At 41.3% G+C, this 20401-nt stretch overlaps 1 protein-coding gene across 3 annotated transcripts; it reads left to right on the top strand.

The window, feature by feature from the left end:
* Positions 1-900: 900 nt before the first annotated feature.
* Positions 901-19876, top strand: mapk4 (mitogen-activated protein kinase 4). Of its 3 annotated transcripts, XM_082553787.1 has the most exons (10): positions 1006-1114; positions 1217-1709; positions 3235-4883; positions 5172-5347; positions 12655-12799; positions 14110-14192; positions 14712-14790; positions 15015-15234; positions 15467-15632; positions 16156-19876. In XM_082553787.1, the coding sequence occupies exons 3-10, from the start codon at positions 4517-4519 to the stop codon at positions 17116-17118; spliced, it is 2199 nt and encodes a 732-aa protein (XP_082409913.1). In that variant the 5' UTR covers positions 1006-1114; positions 1217-1709; positions 3235-4516; the 3' UTR covers positions 17119-19876. The 3 variants fall into 3 exon arrangements, with proteins under 3 accessions (XP_082409911.1, XP_082409912.1, XP_082409913.1); XM_082553785.1 differs by having other exon boundaries at positions 901-1709; XM_082553786.1 differs by having other exon boundaries at positions 1001-1709; positions 3232-4883.
* Positions 19877-20401: the final 525 nt, after the last annotated feature.

Here is a 20401-nt window from a genome sequence, read left to right as displayed (position 1 = left end):
ATTAAAAAAAAGGAGAGCGAGAGACAGAAATCCTGTTGTTGGAAATATTTCTTGTCACTTTTCATCTTAGCGATAGCAGCGGCTCTCTGGTTTCAAACCTCCTTCTGTAATTACAAAGAAACCACAGACCCACTTACTGGCTTGTGTTTAGCAAATGATTCATCCCCGAAACATAATTCAGCCAAACATTGTAAGATACTTTTTCCAGTCTGAAGACCTAATAAAGTCTTGTTTCCCAAACTGTTTTATGCCACGATGTTTCAGATTAGAGGTGAGAAAGACATCTTCATCTGTGCTCTCACGCCATGAATCCCCATTAGCTTAGATATCTGTACACTAATGAGGCAGAAATGGAACACAAAATGCAGAAGTGTATCTGTAACTGTGTCTTCTCCTTGACAAACCCACAACATCATAACAGCATCACACACAGTTCATTACATTAGGTGACTCATGGATCTGTTCTCTGTGGAGCCTCTCTCCTCTTTATTAATCCCTCAGCTGAAGCAACCCTGCATAATTATTACGCTCACCGTGACCTTCCAGCGGCTGCTGAGGTTTGTAAGTCAACAGATTATTGAGATGCTGGAGAAACTTTGCTTTTTCCTGTTTTTTCCGCTCTGTTAGTCTTCATAAAGGTCAACAACCCACACACTTTGAGCTCACGCAGTTTTCTGGAGTTGTCAGAAAAGGGTTTAGGAAAGCAAGAAATCATATCTTAATATGGCTTGAGAATGAGGAACCAATCACACTGCGTTTATCCAACTATAGCTGTAGATTTACCTTTAACATCACTGTTTTTCCCCTCAGTTTTTTAGCAACAACAGCATGGCTCAAATGGCTTGTGAAATAGACTAATTTCATCATAATTTATATAATAAAACTGGCACACTTTAGTTCATCAGCAGCCATTTTCTTCTGTTCCTCTTTTAAACACTAACCAATGCCATGCTCACAAAAGCCGTGTGTTTTTCATTTTCACTCTCCTCACCAGCTCCTCACCAGGTAGATGTTCTGCAGAACCCACAGTCAACAAAGGCTCCTCTCTGGCTTCCTGTCTTGGGGGATCTCAGACCCACAGATGTTGTGCCTGTCAGGATGATAGATGGCCGTGGTAATCATCAAGCTATAATAACGAAACTGGAGTGAGATGGAGGGGCGAAGGGATGAGAAAGATGGGGTCTGAATTATAATTTTCTCTTTGTTTATCCTTCAGCGGGTTTGGAGACCAGTAACTGTGACACTCGTGGAAACTAAGGTCTGGGAGATGCTGCCGGGAGTCACGGAGATATGAGGGAGAGATGTGAAAGTGAGGAGGGAGAGGGAGAGGGAGAGAGATTAGTACTTAATCGTGTGTGGTGCAGTGTGTGAGAGAGCCTACGAGGCCACTCGGGTCTGCTGGATGCACCTGAATCGGGGTGATCGCTTCCTCTCCGCCCCCTCACTCAGATCATCGCTCTGAAGCGCTGACAGAGAGCGGACAGTCGCTCACAATAACCGGCTCTGTAGCAGCCTCCGGCTTATCTCATCTCCCCCCAGCCCCGGTGCCGACCCGCACCGACTGTTCCCCTCTCTATCAACTGAATCTCCCCGACACACCATAGAGGCAGAGCTGCGGTCGTGTTTCACTTTCTTTGCTTGCACGGAGCTCGCATCGTTTCCCCGGATCTTTGTTTCTGGACGGCAGGCTGCGGCTGTGTAATGCCCCGGTGAGTGCTGGATGGTTCCTGGTGTTATCTTTGCGTGTATTTCTTTCTTCTTCCTCTTGTCGTTTGCCACAGAACAGATGCTCTGATAAGATATCTGAGATATGTGTCTGACATAGGGTTGTTAATGTTTGGAATACTTTTCCCCTTATAAACTGGGCTTTATGTTTTATTACATGCACTTCCATTACATTGTTTTTGTTCTGTCAGAGGGGCGTTTCTAGAGTGTGTGTAGACACACAAAGGCAGCTGCATCAAGCCAGCATGCGCAGAGGAAGAACATGTAGTGTTTCCCATGATGTAAAGTGGGCTAAAACTGCCTTTACGCTTATTGGGAAGTAAACCGAGTATAAAAGAGAGCGCGACAGAGAGAGAGAGAGAGAGAGAGAGAGAGAGAGAGGAAGATGGAAAAGAAAGAGTAGAAAACAAAGCTACAGAGGTTCCTCTGGGACAGAAAATCATCAGCACAAAGCCAGGAGTATGACAGATGTGCCCTTATTTGCTCATATCTGCTATCACCTACAAATTTAGTAACATCATATTGGCTCATGCCAAGAGTTGACTTTTATTTCCCTCCTCTTAAATATGAATGAATAACTACATTATATTATTTTAAAAAGCATGCACTCTGAATTTAAATCAATTGTTTTTGACATAAACATTTTTTGGACTGGATAAAGCCACTGCATTGTTATTCATAATATATAGCACTGTTGCATAACCCGAAGAAATATAGAGAATAAATGCTCAGTTTGTGTGTGTGTGTGAGAGAGAGAGAGAGCACCAACATGTCGTTAGTGGTTATGCATTATTTATAAAGTTACCCCAGTGCTGCACCTCCCACCCAGACCCACTGTCAGTGCTGCCTCTCTAGTCTCTCTGTTCTCACCTTACACTCTTGCAGCCTCTGACTGAGCTTAACATGAGTGTTTAAGTATTTTAAAGGCTGTGGAAATGGGGGGGGGGGGGGATAAAAGTACCTGCAGTCCAGTTCAGTTACAGGGTGTATGCTCTCCAATTCAAGTAAGAAAGAGCTAAAAGAGGGATGAGTTCATTCTCAACCGTGCCTCGAGGCTTCCGGTAGCACAGAGATTTGTTTTATGGATTGATGACTTCACCTCTGGGGCTGAAGAGAAGGACAAAGTCAATTCTTTTGTTTGCTACCTCTATGTGACCTTCCTGGGTTAGAAATTGGAACTAAAATTGTCTAAAGCAGATCAAAAACTGAAAGGATGAACAAGAAACTGCAATCATGTCAATCTAGTCCACCCTGTCAAATAGACTTTTTGCTTTGATGTGATAACAGTTTCATATAGCGCATATTAAAGCACCATAAAATTGATCATCCTCTCTCTATGCACTCAAAGTTGCTTGCATAGATTAGGTTACACTGCCATTTGGTGTTATGTAATGGTAACTCTGCCGCAACAGACAACGTTAACACCCGGGCTCTGCTGCCGTCTAACTTTCCTTGTTATCTTCCTCGTCTCCAAGCTCTCACCCCATTTCCTCTTTCCCTCCCCAGCAGCAGGAGCAGCAGATGTGCTGAGCGACGCAGCTAATGGTGGTGTCTTCCTATACTGGCCTTGATGCTGATGCTGCTGAAATCCCTACATTCAGGAAAAGGCAACAGGAAGCAGATTTCTGAGGGATTACACCCAAGCACATGTACACATATGCATACTGAGCGGATACCACAGTTCTAGGATTTGGCTGGCACCCAGGTGTGGAGCTCCCTTTGAATGAACTCGCGTGCCTGAGAGAGGCACTCACTGGTATCATGGAAGAAGAGGAGGAGCCAACAGAGTCTTATTGAATATAAAACACATGACTGCTCCTCCCTTTTTTTTTCCTTGCCTCACCATCAAAGGCTGCTTGATGACTTGTAACAAACAGCGGAGCGTGCATAAACAGAGAAGAGTGCAGAGCCGACCATCCGCCTGCTGCTGCTGCTGCTGTCCCATGATACATCAAGTCAAGAATCAGCCACACGGAGGGTTGTTTCTATGGATACCCCATGCCCTGAGTAGTATTAATAAGGCTCCCTGATATTCTGACTATCTGTGCATGAAGATACAGGCAGAGATTAGAAGTACACCCCTGCAGCAGACTTCAGCTCTAAAATAAAAAATCTGTGAGGGAGAGACAGACATCATCACCATCAAGAGTCAAGAGGAAGATGCTGGAGGAAAAAAATAAGTTATTTTTAAACATCCACTGTAGAGGCTTTACCAGCATGTTAAAAGTGTCCCTGTGTGATCACTGACTAAAGCCGAACATTACAGTTTTGCATATTTTTAGCTGTACTGAGTTTGAGGTTTTGCTCAGTTGCACCTTTTCTCAAAGGCATCAGAGTTCATCTTCTTTGTCCTTAGTTTGGGACACACAGGCAACAGATGGTGAAGTGCAACTTGAATTGCTCCACACTGGACTAAATGAAGAGGTCAAATGACGCACAAAATCTTATTCTTTAGATCCCATGGAGATCATTTCTTTTCTTGCAATACTAAGAATAGCTCTGAAATTCAGCACAAGCATTTCTTAATAATCCCTTTTAAAGTTTTGGTTGGTCTCTTGAATTGTCACCATTTTCCGTAGGAATAGTCCTGCATTGTGCTTTTGTCTACAAGGAAACATCTATCTACATGTATCTAAATGCAGCAGCTAAGTAAATAAAATTCAGGTCTCCACTCACCAGCAAGATGTAACGTGTGCATAAAAGAGTGAAACAATCATTGCTAATCAAGAGATTAAATCTACCGTCTGGTACCTCGAATCATACATCCCTGTTACCTCCAGAGTGAGCAGCGATGGCCACACAGGACACACCGCACTTTCTCCATGGCTTCGACCTCGGTGGTCACTTTGTTGACCCTCGACCTCTCGGTACAGGTGTCACAGGCTTGGTCCTGTCTGCTGTGGACCAGCGGACTGGAAAGTGTGTAGCAATTAAAAAGCTGGTGATGCGAGACGCCGTGACGGTGAAACATGCCCTGCGGGAGGTAAAGATCACCCGACGGCTGCACCATGAAAATGTGGTGAGAGTCCACGAGGTTTTAGCTCCATATGGACGGCCCTTGCCCCGAGATCCAACCCAGCTCAGCGCCCTCTACATTGTCCAGGAGTGCATGGAGACTGATCTGGCTCGACTGCTGGAGCAAGGGCCGCTACATACAGGTAAATAAAAGGAAGAATACAGAAAACTTGCCCAGCAAATCACCACAAAGTTATAAACAAAGCAGGGTTTTTTTTATAACAATTTGGCAAGGCAGAAATCTCACATCAAAACAGTCAAGATGGATAAACAGAAATACAGGCCAGAGGGATACGTATTTATTTTTTACTATTACCTATATCCAGACATGATAATAGATGTTTTTTAAAGAAGAAAATATGTGCTTATACATTGCATATGGACATTGGGGTACATCGTGATGTGCTGATTTGATTTTTGCCCTTGAGCAGGTCATGCTACTCTGCTGTTCTACCAGCTGCTGAGGGGACTGAAGTTTATCCACTCTGCCAACGTCCTGCACAGAGACCTGAAGCCAGCCAACACATTTATCAACACGGACCAACTGCTGCTCAAGATCGGAGACTTCGGGCTGGCCAGAATAGTCGACCCTCATTATTCTCATAAGGTAAGCGTGAAGACGCACAAGGACCACTGAAGGACCCACGCACACACAGGCACACAAACACACACAGAAGTGCATGATCTGCAGGGAGACTCATGCTGACAAGGTGGCAGCTCATTGCATGGATAGCTCGCTCAAAAAAGTTTTCCAAATGGCCTACAGTGTCTTTTCAAATTGGTAAATGGATGAGTCATATTACAGCAGTACTGTGCAAAAGTCTTGAGCCAACCCTCATTTCTTTCTATTTTGCAAGGAAAACTGGAGATTGGTGCATCGATTTATTAAAACACGAGTTTGTACAATTCTAAGAAGTTTGAATGTCAATATTTAGTGTTACCAGCTTCATCCTCCAACACAGCCTGAACTCTCCAAGGCAAATTTTATTGTCATTTCTTCAGGTAGTCTCCAGGCTTCCTTAAGTTCTTCTTTGGATGTTAGCTGCCTTTTGTTCCGTCCTCTGTCAAGATGATCACACACTGATCCAATAATGTTGAGATCCAGGCTCTGGGGAGGCCAATCTATGATAGTGTTTCAGTGTGTAGTTCTATCAGGGCATGTTTTTACTGGACTGGCATTGTGTTTGGAATCACTGTCACACTGAAAAATGAAGCTGCTGCCAAGCAGATGCTTTCAAGATGGTATTGAATGGTGGATCAAAGTCCGACTGTACTTTCTGCGTTCATAATTCCATCAGTTTTGACGTATTGTTGTACCTCTATCCGGACCTCCTCCATACATCATTGACAACGATTAGAAACAAAATTTTCAAATTTGATTGATCATGTCCTCTTGCCTTATGACAGCTGGGATATGCTCCAGCCCTCCTGTGACCCAGAACTCGATGGATGGATGATGAAATAAGAAGTGCTCAAGCTTTTTGCACAGTACTGTAGTTTTTGTAGTCTTTATTTAAGTGCATGTCTATAAGAAAATACTGGTGTGATGACCAAAGAAGAGATTGTGATATGTGCACAAACATTCCCAGATGTATCCCAATTATTCTCACTTAATGTTTTTGTAGGGCATGTAAATAAAGCCAGAGTGCCAAGATCTATTTTGACTGGAAGCTAATTAATGCCTTTTCATTTTTTTATATAAATCTTTAAATCCCTGATCAACCACGAAGGGCTCTGTTGGCCACATTGATTTTGAAATCAAAATAAAAAAAATAAAAAATGAAATACTTTGTGCAGCTTGTTCTACAAAAACTAATCATACCAAACATTTCAGCCAACTTGCAGGGGATTTCTTTTCCTCTCTTCTCATTTCTCTGAAGCACCGTATGCCATTCAACTGCTGATGGCTACATCTAGGCAGCACATTGTAATATCAAACATTATCTCTGCTCCATCTCATTATGGTAGAGTTGTTATTAGGGAAGAGACACCAATTCCTCAAACCCTATGTGGTTATCAGGCAGCTGATCACACACAATAAATAGTGTAGTGCTGTAAAAGAATCCTTTCAAAGAAAATTCTTTCTATATTTCAATTTGCAATGAGGAATCTATCAGGTTTCCATTTTATTTTACAACTGGATGCTTATCAATAGTCTGATCCTGCGTATGTAAAGTGCACCTGTGGACCAAGCAGCCAGAATTTCATAATCTCCAATTTTGAGAAGTGTGTAACTGATGTATCTCTCCTTACGCATTGCAGTGCAGGCTAATGTTTGTTTCATATATTCTCTGATTACACATCTCCCTGTTTGATATTGCCAACCTGCGTTTTTCACAAGAAGCTTCCCCTTCACCCCGAACCCAGCTATTTATGTCTTCTTCCCAGAGCTGATATCAAGTTTTTCACTAATTAAACTCTGTGGATAGTCTGGCAATGGCATATAAAGACTTCTGAAAGATTAGTGTGAAGATTTACTGCTCTATTGTTCAGCTTTATTGTGTGCAAAGAGCCCAAAGCCACACTGTAACACTAGCGGGACTGAATGTGTGTGCAAGCTTATATGTTTGTGTGTGGGGGGGTTTGGGTTTGTGCTTGTGAAGAGGAGCTCTTGTGAAAGGCGATCTTTGTCAGCTCAGAGCACGGGACTGGGGATCAGCTGGGTGCAGACACAGGGGTGCATTCGGAGAGGGGGGGTGGAAGGGAAGAAGAGAAGGGAGAGAAAGAACAGATGAGAAGCAAGAGTGAGAAATTTTAAACCGGGGAAGGCTGAGCGAAAGAGCTAAAAAGCTTTGTAAAAAAGTATGAAAGCAGAGGCAGGGAGAAAAAGAAAGAACGTGGAGAAAAGCTCAAAGCGGAGACGTCAGACAAGGGCGAGAAAAAGTCAGAGGCTACAGTTTTTCAAACACATTTCTCCAAAACACTATTTCAGTACTGAAAAAGTGTTTTCCAACACCACTCACACAGTCATGTGAATGTGAAGTACACTCGCTTTTGGTTCTAAGATTTTTTTATTATCAAGATACAATTTTAATTTTTTTTGTCCTTATCAGGTCTTGCAATTAGATAAATGGAACCTCAGACATATTACATGTCACATCTCATTATTTATTTAACAAATATTAAGCCTAAATGCAGAAGCAGTGTGTGGAAAAACACATATTCAACCTTTCTCTTCCAACACCCACCAACTTCCATAGGAATTAAGAGAGTAAGTAACAGACAGGTGCTGCTAATCAAATCAACCCGATTAACTGAGCACATTTATAAAGCAGAGGTTTTGTCATTTTGCTGGTCTGCAGTATTCGACTGCCTGTTAACACAATGCAAAGACATCAGCAATGATCTCAGACAAGTAACTGTTGCTGCTGTTAGAAATCCATTTCTAAACAATTTGAAGCTTGTGATTTTACAGCGAGAAAGATTATTCACAAGTGGAAAACATTCAAGTCTGTTGCCAGTCTTCCCAGGAATGCACGTCACAGAAGATTCCCCCCAAGGTCAAACTGTGTATTGCTCAGAGACCCTGCAAAAAAAAAGCAAAAGAAATCCACCAGCTATATCTCAGACTCTATAGAGTTCAGTTAGCATGTTAAATGTTAAAGTTCATGGAAATACAATTAGAAAAAAGCTGAACAAGTATGGCTTGTTTGGAAGGGTTGCTAGGAGACAAGAGAAAGTCTCTTCTCTCTCTAAAAAAAAAACAAAACCAGGGCAGCATGGCTTAGATTTGAAAAGCTGCATCTCACCACATTACAAGACTACTGGAAAATTTCCTTTGGACAGATGAGACGAAGGTGGAAATGCGTGGCTATAATATACAGCAGATTCTTGGAGAAAACCAAACACAGCATATCAGCGCATACACTTCATACCAACTGTCAAGCATGGTGGTGGAGGGATGATGATTTGGGCTTGTTCTGCAGCCACAGGAAGTGGGCACCTTACAGTTATCGAGTCAGCCGTGACATCCTCTGTTTGCCAAAGTTTTCTAGAGTTAAATGCGAGGTCATCTGTTCGTCATGTAAAGCCTGGCTGAAACTGGGTCATGCAGCAAGGCTATGATCTCAGACAAACCACCAAGTCTACATTAGAATGAGTCACAATGACAAGAATCAAATGGCCCAGTCAAAGTCCAGGCCCCAACCTGACTGAAATGCTGTAGTGTGACTTTAAGAGAACTGTGCAAATGCCCACAAACCTCAATAAACTGAAGCAATATTTCAAATTTGAGTGGAATCCTCCACAACAATGTGAAAAACTCATAAAGTCAGACAGAAAATGCTTACTTCAAGTTATTGCTGCCAAAGGTGCTTCCTCAAACCACCGAATGATGGGGTGTAATTAGTTTTTCACACACTGCTTCTATATTTGGCTTGCTTTAGTTTTTAATAAATAATGACATGGTGTAATATGTTTTGTTGTTTAACATCTGGGTTTGTATTTTAATAATATAGACTACAGACAATATTCTAAATTATGTTTATTGTCCTCAGCACTGAAACATGGTGTCTCTTCTTTTTCACACGACTGTTTCTTGTCCTGCGTATCATGACTGATATTATTGTATCAGACCATTGATTTGCTGAGAATAACTGACTGCTAATACGAATCAAAGCTAATACTCTTTGGATGTTGTTTTCAAGGTTTTAAATTCTACCTTATAAAGCAAAAGATTAGTATTTGTTGTAGAAAAAGAATCCTATAATTGAAAATGAAGTAAAATACAGCAATACAAAAGAAAAAGGAAAAAGATAAAAACAGAACAATGGCATGCAGACTGTCAATGCCAAAAAAAAATAGGCTTTATTATAGTAGCAAAATAGTCTTAGGAACCAGTGGACATTCTGTCCCTCTGTTTGGCTACATGACCAAGCACTTAATACTCTTCCTTGTACTGCAACAAGGGGATGTCTTCTGTATTCTACCCACATCACATCCTTCATCTTCAAGGTGGTTGGTTATTACCCCCATGAATGTTTATCTAGGCAGAATCCAGTATGTTCACAAAGTGCTGCATCTGTGTTGCACTTAAGCTCTATAAATATGCTTTAAATGGTTTTGACAACAACATGGACCAATCTTCAGATGACAGCTCACACAAATTAAAAACGTCTAAAGATTTTTGCAAAATATTCAAGAAAAGAAGAATAATCTCATTCATAAGTTAGATAATGCTGCAAAGGATTTCTCAAATTATTATGGATGGATAACGTCTGATGCTATTTGGGCTATTTGTGATGCAGTTTTGATACCAAAGCAGATGCTTTCAGTGAATACAATAGCATTCTCTCTCTGTTGCTCTTATTCAATAATGCAAACCAAAAGTGCCTTTTCAGGCATTTTCTGTTAATGGGCGTAGGCCGCATTAACCTCAGCTGTGATGGAAATTCACAAATGCTGTTAACTTTAAATAAGACTGGTTAATGCTTTAGTATCACAGAAGAACTTATGAAGATTTTATATCATGTTTTTTTTTGAAAGAAAGTTGTGATGTGTAATTCTTCCTACTCAATGATCAGACAGACTTCTTCTCTGCATTAGCCATACCTTTTAATACTTGTACTGTATCTCAGTCCAGGCATTGAAATTAGGTTGTTTGAAGAGCTGTCTGGAAGTGTGTTTCTGACTACACAGAGCAAACATTTACTCAGGCAGAGAGAGATGACAGAAGGGCTGAGAGGAGAGAGGCAGAAAACAGAGGGGGAAAACAACATTATTTGTGATGTTATTTACAGTCTACACCGGTAAGATCTTGGTGCTTCTGTGAATGTGTATGTGTGAATGCCACCTGCTGAGGCAGTGCTGGATCTGCCCAGAAATTATTCATTACCTGGATGAAGGTCAGAGCAGAGGAAGGGGGAAGACAGTTGGATAAGGACAGAGTGTTTAAAAGTACCTGGAGAGAAGAGAAGGAGGGAAGAAACAGATGAGAAAGGAGGTAAAGGAAGCTTGTTGAGATGCACTAAAGGCTAGAAGAAAGAGAATAAGTGTGAAGAAAAGAGGAAGGGAAGGGGAACAGGCGCAGCTAATGATGACGCAGAGAAATACTGAGGTGGGAGGTTGGGATGAACGAATGATAAAAAAAAGTGGGAGGAAAAAGCAGGAGGAAGAAGGTCAATGGGGACAAAGACGAAGCAAAGATGGGGGAAATCACCCCGTAATCTTAAAGAGTAGCAAAAACACTAAAACAGAAGTGGGGATAGTTTTGGAAACAAAGCAAACACAGCTACAAATGACATATGTGACCACATCTATGCATTGCTTTATAAAACTGAGGCCTAAATTTGCTTTTCCCTTAAAAACTGTGTCCAGGCTTGGGTTGGCCCTGAAAGAAATGTACTTTGGTACTTTTGAAACATCTATCAAACTCTCACCAGGGAGCGTAAACAAGAGCTCAGATATGAAAAGGCAACAGCGGGCCAGACAGATAGAAGATAAGGTCACTGAGTAGTCAGCATCATTTTTTGCACTGTCTCCTGCCACAAAGAAGAGAACAGGCAGTGACTTAGCAGTTACATTCAATGCACGTAGGAGTAGTCTAACTTTTTAAAAAAGAGTTGTACAGTCGTTTTGACATGCAAAGAAAACCTACTTCGGCCAGGCACACCGCGCACAGCGATGTCTAAGTGGGAATCTTGGTGTGGGTGGCCCACAGTGAAGAAGACTCTGAGTCATACTCATAACCTGCTGATCAAGAAAAATTACCCTTTTTCTTTTTCCTATCGAGAAGGCACTTATTTTCAAGCTGTCGAAAATATGAAGCAGCTTTGGGACGCATCAAAAGCGTGAGAAAGCAGGCCAGCCCTTTTTTGGCATAGTACCCCCAGATGATTTACTGACATGAAGAGTTTCAAGTGTGATAGCTTATCTGAATGAGGAAAAAAATTCAAGCTGTCTGTATTTTATTGGCTTAAATAGAGTAACTCTTTCCCCCCAAAAAATAGATAAGAAGATAGGAGACTGGTGAAAAGGAGAATAGAAAATTACTTTAGGAGAGCGGAGGATAGAAGGAAAGAAGAGCAACGAGGATAAAAAAAAATGAGGGCTAGAGAGGCAGAAAGGATAAGAGAATAGTGCTAAGAGGCATATTAGACATGTATGCCATGAGCCATTGTGGGGTTCATTTTCTATCTATTTCTGATCTTTGCCAGTTAGTCATCAAATTCAAATTAGCCTGAGAGATGGGCAACAGAATAGCGTCCCAGCACAATGAAAAGTTTATGTGAGTGATGTCAGTCATTATAAAACAATTCACAGCAGCTGAGTGGAAAAGCAGTGAAGACTACATCTGCCTTTTCCTGCCAAGAAATCTAAAAATGTGTGAGGGGAAATATAACCGCATTTTCTCGTGCAGTCTGCTCTCTTTTCAAGCTGGGCTGTGAAGAAGTTTAAGAGCCTGGGGCAGTGAAATTTGGCTCAGGAGAACTACGAGGGGAATAGAAATATGATGTAGTAAGTGAAGGTATTTTGAGATTTTACAAGGCTGGAGAGTGAGAGGTGGGGTGATATACAAGAGGTGGGGAAAGTGTTAATGATAGCAACAGGCAGAAACATCTCATTATCTCTACATCAGGGAATATGCGGACTTATCTCTGTGGTGACTGGCGTATCTCTGTGCATAACATCATTATTCACAGAGGATTTTTTAGAGAATTAGATAGAGTCCTCTGAATCCTGTCAGAGCAGCACTAATGAGGACTTATGTTGTTGCTTCGGTGGAAATTCAGGGCAATCCATTTTAAAGACAAACAACTACCAGCAAACTTTATACGTATTCAAGTACATGCAGCCTGCTAACAGTCCAATCTGATGCATGCCCGTCGTATATGAAAATAACTTAAGATTCTCAGAGCTTTCATTTTCTGTATTTCTCACTTTCAACAATTTTATCCCTCTGCTTTCCTTATCCAGGGCTATCTGTCGGAAGGTTTGGTAACTAAATGGTATTGCTCCCCACGTCTGCTGCTGTCACCCAACAATTATACCAAGGCCATAGACATGTGGGCTGCGGGCTGCATACTGGTTGAGATGCTCACTGGACGCATGCTATTTGCAGGTATGTCTACTGTTTTTAATGCGTTCACCGTTTAAGTACTGTCATTTTCAACCTTATTACTAATATATCACCCCAAACCGCAGATAACTGCCCCTCCCTGAGCCTGGCTTTGCCGGAGGTTTCTTCCTCTTAAAAGGGAGTTTTTCCTTCCCACTGTCACCAAAGTGCTTGCTCATCTGATTGTTGTTTGGGGTTTTTTTTTGTTTTTGTTTTTGCATTTACTCTAAAATATAAAGCACCTTGAGACAACTGTTGTTGTCATTGAACTGAACTGAACATAATTATAATAATTGCATCACACTAGTGACGCCATCCAGTTAGAGCAAAGAGAGTTTGGTTTTTTTTCCTTTGACAGTGTCCTCCACCAAAGACACTTTGCTCTCTTTCTGCACACTACTTCTTTGCCTGACTAGAATGACAATGATGATAGAGAAATTCTCACTCTCCAGAGTAGATGTAGTTCTTCCTCACAGGCTGGTTTGACCTCCATCAGCCCTCTACACCACAGGGCTGGCATCATAAACATATAGGTGTTCTTTGTTCCTTAGTGTTCCTGCATTTTTTTAAATTTCATACATCAGATGTTAGAGGTGTTTTCCTTGGCTTTTACTTAACCCGCAGACTAGAGTGGAAACAGCATATATTTGTTTACCAGAGAGGAGACCGCATTCTCCCTTCCAAACAAACTACCACTGCTTGCATATTTCTTGCAGCTACGACTCTGTTGATATAGCTCCACCTGCTGGTGTCCATTGGCTTTATGAAACATTTAAAGGGAACTTCACCATGTGTCAGATGAGCTGAAAATGCTGCTTTGCTGCTCTGTGTTAGAAGAAGACTTGCATGCCACAGAAGCATGCTACACTTCTGATTACTCCGCATTCAGTGACTTCAAAATATGAATTTTCCCTCCAGCTGTCAGAGGTAAAATGCTCTTTGTGAACTATAACTGAGTTACGACAACTGATTCCTCCCAGTTGATGCAGGCACAGCAACAAGCTAGGGTAGTTAGAGTAGATGTCTGCCAGTGTAGATGGGTTGCAGGATGTTTATTCCTTAATGTGAGAGTGGCCAAAAGAACAGTGTGCCCAAAGTTTCAAGTTTACTGATTCCACAGGGTGTGGTGTGAAATTTGAATGCTTTAGTAGTAATTTCCACCTAGTTGTTAACTTACTGTGTCTTTAAATTGACATCTTCCATCTCCCAGATATTCATGCTTGACTCTTAAAGTTGACGTTTCCCCCCAGCTTATGTAACTGATCCTCTGTCTCTTCTGAACTTGCTTCTGATTGGTTGTGTCTTGCTCCCAGGAGCTCATGAGCTGGAGCAGATGCAGCTGATTCTCAACACAGTGCCGGTGCTGAGAGAGGAGGACAGGCAGGATCTGCTACAGGTCAAACATCAGAGGCTACTGCAAGTCATATTAGCATTATAATGTCTGACTGATTATTAAGCCTGACATTCATTTTCCCAGCTTTGGAGAGCAATTTAAAAAAAAGAAAAAAAAAATATTGATTATGTCAAGAACTGCACATATTATAATATCTGAAATAATCATGCACTCCCCCCTGTTTTTGTTATGAATGTAGACTAAAGACTATGTCACTTCACCTCTGTGAACTTGCATTTTGAATTTAATAAATCTAACAAGACGCAATAAGACGCATGATGAACAAAATATATGTTTCATTCACCCGACCATTTTATTGCTTTTACTTTTTCCCCAAATTTTCTTTGAATAGTGAGATATTATCATTTTTATTAATCAAGTTATTAACGTCTGATGTTCTGAAAGGCTTAATTTTGTACAAGGTTAAATGTGTCTTTTTTCAGCGTGGAATGCCTTAAATGTAAACAAAATAAATAAATAAAATAATGAAACATAAGTAATATTTTAACCATGCATTTCTAGGTGATGCCTTCATATGTCAGTCATGAATGGAAGGTGAAGAAACCCTTTTCTGAACTTCTGCCTGAAGTGGATCCTCAGGGTGAGTGATGGGGACTGAGTGATGGGGAGAAGAGGAAGGTCAAGGACTTTAAAGTATGAAGGGAACAAATAATGGAAGTGCTAGAAGGGAGAAAAAAAGATATAGAAAACCACAGCTCTTCTGACCTGTGACAGATGAAGTGATGCTGGAGTCGTGTGAAGATGTTTGGAGGTCTAACACATATAATTTAGGCTTTACTCCCACACCTTCTTTTCCCCTCCCAGCTGTGGACTTCCTTGAGCGTATCTTGACCTTTAACCCCATGGATCGCCTGACAGCTGAAGCGGCGTTGTCTCACCCCTTCCTTCAGCAGTACTCTTGTCCAGAGGACGAGCCCACTTCATCGCATCCCTTCCGCATTGAGGATGAGCTGGAGGACAGCCTCATCACTGAGCAGAGCCTCAGCAACAGCAATAGTCAGGCCTCCAGCATCCAGTGGGACAGGTGTGTGGATTTTTTTTAATCACCAGTGGGGAAAATTGGATCATGTTTTCCTAGTCATTCTTAGTATGTTTTAATAATAAAAATACTACTAAAAATGATCTGTTGATCATTTTCTCATCAAATCAACTACCAATCTCAGCTGTTCATTCGTGTATTTTCAGATTACAACTTAAATGTATGTGTTTGAGCACAAATTATTTACTCCTGACTTGTAATTTCTGCCTTTCTGCAGGTACGAAAACAGTTTATCAACAGTTATGTGCTGGCAACAATCAGGTGGGAGGTGTCGCTGCGTGCCCCCTTGTCACATTACCTCTGACCTGGGAGACACTACAGAGGAAGAGGAGGTGCAGAGAGACCCCCGGGCCAGTTCCAGCTCACTTGTAGAGGAGGCTCAGGTTGGATATGCTTCCTCCCTTTTCTAGATACTAGGAGACTGCTGTACTGGCACTACTAGTACTGTAATGTCTTTGTTATGCAAAGACATAAGTGAAGATGTTGGATGTTGGTCAATAATTTTTCTACATTTTAAAGCAGGGATACTGCAAGTGTCAGCAGTTCTTGTAACCCTGTTGGCTCTTGTCACAGTGAGATGACCATATTGTCTCAGTTCCTATAATTCCCCCCTCTTCTTGCTTCCTCTCACTGGCTTCCACAGAGATTCAGAATTCATTTAAAATGTTATTAATTACATATAAAACCCTACATGGCCAGGCTTCTGAGTATATTTCAGACCTGCTGATAACTTATTCTGGCAACTTTTGACTGTGTCACACTTGACTATGCTTTTGTCCTTTCTCTGTAGTATTTATTCTGTCATGAGCTTAAGTTTCATTGAACACATGGGATATGAGTCAACACAACTAGAATTAATTGCTTATTGAAATTAATTACTTTTCCCTCACCAACTGTCTCATATAGGTTGATCCACGCAAATATTCCCACAGCAGCTCGGCGGAGCGCTTCCTGGAAAACTCTCACTCCTCTCTGGAACGTGCCTGCGGTTTGGGATACGGGGAGGTTGACTGTGGCCGCTCCTGTGATTACAAAGTGGGCTCTCCTTCGTATCTGGATAAAATTGCCTGGCGAGAGGGAAAACCTCAACACTACTCAGAGCCTAAGCTCATCCTTGATCTGTCACACTGGAAGCGTAACATTAACAGCCTCCTTGTGCCTCCTGAGCCTATTGGTGGCAGCATGGAGGATCTGGGAGAGATGAAGGAGGAGGAGGCAGCGAAGGAAGAGGAAGACAAGGAGACAGGGGATTTGTTCCAGGAAATCTCTCGCTGGGTTGAGAGCACCCAGTCTCGTCTGCACTCACCCAGTCCCAGTCCTTCTTTGGAGCAGCAGTCACCTTCCTGCTACACTTCCTCGCCACCTCTCCCTCTGTCCCCTACTGACCTCCCAACTCCAGTCTTCCACTACACGGAGGTTGTGCGGCAACCATCAGAGTACGATGAAGGCAGACTAAGCCCATTTCGCCCTATCATGTCTTCCTCTTATGCCCTCCCATTACTTCTTCCTTCATCTCCCACCTCCCTACATCCTCCTCATTCATATCAAACGGTGTCTTCCCCCACCACCACCACACAATTTTTCCAGCCCACAGAATCTCAGCCGCTTTCTTCCACTTCTTCCCTTTCTCAGCCAGTAAACGCTGACTCCCTGGAGTCTCTTCCTGTCAAACAAAAAGAGCGTCTGTTTGACCTAGATGTGTTTATATCCCGAGCACTGAAACTGTGCAGGCAGAGAAAGGAGAAAGCAAGCGGGAAGAAAGCGAAAGAAGGAGGATGGATGGAAGAAAGCAAACAGCCAAACATTAACCGAAAAGTACCCGGCTTCCCAGAGCACAGGACTCCATCACCACAGACTCCCAACTCTTGATGTTGAATTTCAACTGCAGGTACACCACAGCATCATACCGGGTAGCACTCCCAAATGCTCATAGTGCTTTACATTGTGAGCAGTGCCCGTGGTTTAATATGCTGCTTAAACATTAGACCATAGTGTTAGCAGCTTTTGTCTTTTTTGGTACTATTGCAACAACGCACTATATGCTGTGATAAAACAACCCCCTGACTTAAGCAAGCAATCTTCCAGCTTCGTCGTGAGATGTTCTCAGGCAGTTAGAGGTCAGAAATGTGGACCACATTTGCCAATGCAAGCAGCAAAGATTTGATTTACATGAGCATATTTTAAAGCAATCAGCTGACATTCCTTATTAACTGAGGTTTGCTCTGATCGATCAGACAACAATTTCATTTTGTGCCACAAACATTTGCAAATGACAAAAGAAGGAACAGTCAGCTGCTGGTATCACCTCCCTACGCTATTAATAACTAATAGCTTAAGCCTGTTTTAGGCTTGCTTTCAATTTGTTTTTCTTACAAGATTCTGTACTTATTCTCTACTTCTTACTGTTTGTAATCCTTTTCAGAACAAAAATTCAAGTGGTCTTCCAGCGGTGAGTTTCACCAGCTAATAATAGTGACACAGAAGGTGTTTTTCCGGTGTGTCTCTGAATGTATTTATTGGAAAAATAATCCATCATATTATGCTACACGATGACCCATAAGGAGTTTAACACTCTAACAGCAACTTCATTTTGTCACTGCTCCAAACGGCCTGTCAACTTGTAAAAAATACAGTCAGATTTAATTACATACTATATTTCTCAATGACTAGTATTTTTGTGTTTGTATTTTTCTTGTGCTCTTTGTTCATTGCTACAACCCATGTTCATGTTATTTGGAGTGAATTGTGTTCTTGTTGAATGTGGAATGCCCTGTGGTAGTAATTTTTGACTATCAGACAGCTATGGTTTCTTGTTTGCTTGATGCACCAAGCAAGGTCTGTTTTACACTGAACATATACTATCCTCTCGTTCCAAGACAGCCACACAGAAAGCTTTCATGCAAACAACGGTATACTATATTTTGAAGTATATGGATACTTTACAACCTTTGCAGGAAATTATTTGTACTCAAAACTTTTTAGTGGTTTGCAGCAGCCAGATTAATACATGAAACTCAAATAAAAAGAATTTAAAAAATAGACCCAGGTAAATGGCAGGTGAACATTAAGCAGTAGGTGAAGGCTGCTGGCTTGTGCCTCATAGTCTGTTAGTCAAGAGCTTCTCACATTCTCTTGAACTGTGGAGCTAAAACTGGCTTTACAAAACTCTTCAACGCTAGTGCCAAACGTAACCCAGTTAATTTAACATTCCTTTTATTCTGTGGCCTCAATCCCTCCATCTCAAATGTCACTGTTTGAAATGTGATATTCTGCTGTTAACTGATCAAAGAATGTACGAGTTGAGTTGTAATGCTGAAATACACTATATGGATAGAAGTACTGGGGCACCTAAATATTACCCCTACAGGAGCTGGGATGGAAACCAATTCCACGAAGCTCCCCGTGCACAGTTTTTGTCCTGATGTGAATGCCAGAGGAGGTTTTGATCACTGCAGTTATTGAGTCAGCAGTGCAAAAAATAACCCTTAAAGTTGATAATGGAAGATAAAATACATTTGAAAAAGTGACAAAATCCATCCACAGACACACATAAATACAAACTGGCATTGCAACAGTGGCATTCTTACTGTGTAACTGTGTGTTTAGCATCCTATTACTTCCTTCACATATGTTTGTACAGGTAGACTGTATAAATGCTTGATTTTATATACCACAGGACTGAAAACACCTGAATTCAAAGATTAAAGGGTGTGGCCTGTCACTTTTGTCCATATAGTGTACGTGAAACATACTGCCAGCAACACAACAGAATAAGAATGTTTTATTCCTTTCGTATTATCAAATAATAAGTTGAATCCTTCCTTAAAATCCATACAAGCCACACACAGGTCGAAGTTGTCTCGAGTCTTAGCTGTTAACTGTGCAGATGTAAGTTGTTCTAAAACAGTTGACTCTCATGCTGTCTGCACCTGTAATGCATGGTGTAGCCTACATACAGATGCTGTAGGCACATTTTCACTTGCACAACTTAGTATGACTTCCAAAGAATTGAGCCATACATGAGATTTGCCATAAGTACAACCTACGAGACAGCAAAGCCGAGTTGGTTCTTTTAAACATCACAGTGAAGCACAGGTAGTGTCACTAGCACATACAGAAATACAGGAGTTCACCCTATTTTTTGCCAGTAAACTGCGGTCCACCTAATCAAAAGGAATTTTGCTTTAAGTCAAACACAAAGGATCATATTTTGCATTAGCAAATTTCTTCTGAGCTGCAGGTAGAGCAAAGCCAGCAATAACGTCACTGAAAAGTATCTGTAACACATGTCGGTACTGAGCCGAAGTTAATTATTTTAAGTGTTTAAAGCAATGTAGAAAATGTGCCTCGGTACACCTCAATACTTCCAGCTTGCTGAATGTAACGTGTCCTTTTCCTTCTGCATGGCTCTTCAAAAAGCTCAACGGTTGTTGTTTTCATCATGTGTCACTTTGTGATAAGAGTCATGTTTCTGTGGGCACCTATTTATGTTGTATCCATGCTTCAGGGAGGCCTCAGCTTTTCATTTGGGAGAATCTGTGACATTTTTAATTCTCTCTATATTGATAGTATCTCTTTTGGAGTTTCTGTTCTTGCTGGAAAATTAATAAAACAGTACTAAAACAAATTTTTTGATGTCATATTTGACTGCACTGGTATAATAATGTAATGGTGGGGAAACTCAGGCAGCAACACTCCCTAGCAGGAAACACAACTCCAATCCTAACTCTGTCAAGCACAGATGGGAGTCTCAGCCCAAAATCCACAGAATCCAAATGATCTGCCAGCTTTCACAGGAAGCCCCCACAGTTTCTATGTCCACATGTTAGAGTTGTTTTGGCAACACGAGGGGGAAATGTTATGACTAATCAGAATACAGAATGTATATTTCGTTACTCAGTTTATGATAATGCACTTGGGGGGAGGGTTGAAAAAACTGTTAGAAAATTGGCTTGTTTCGCTAAATTTGTATTTTAAATTGCATTTAAAATGTAAATGCATTCTCTTGTATAAAATAGTGTGTTAAAAAAATATCAGCATACATATCGACTGAAAGACACTGTCAGTTTTTATGTACAATCTACATTTAGCATTCATTAAATCATGCCAATAAATATACATTCCATTTTTGTTGCTTTCAGATAAATATATA

This window comes from Aulonocara stuartgranti (genome assembly GCF_965226115.1).
Source record: "Aulonocara stuartgranti genome assembly, chromosome: 12".
NCBI lineage: Eukaryota > Metazoa > Chordata > Actinopteri > Cichliformes > Cichlidae > Aulonocara > Aulonocara stuartgranti.
The sequence above is the reverse complement of the archived record's forward strand: the minus strand, read 5'-3'. Positions and strand labels throughout refer to the sequence as shown.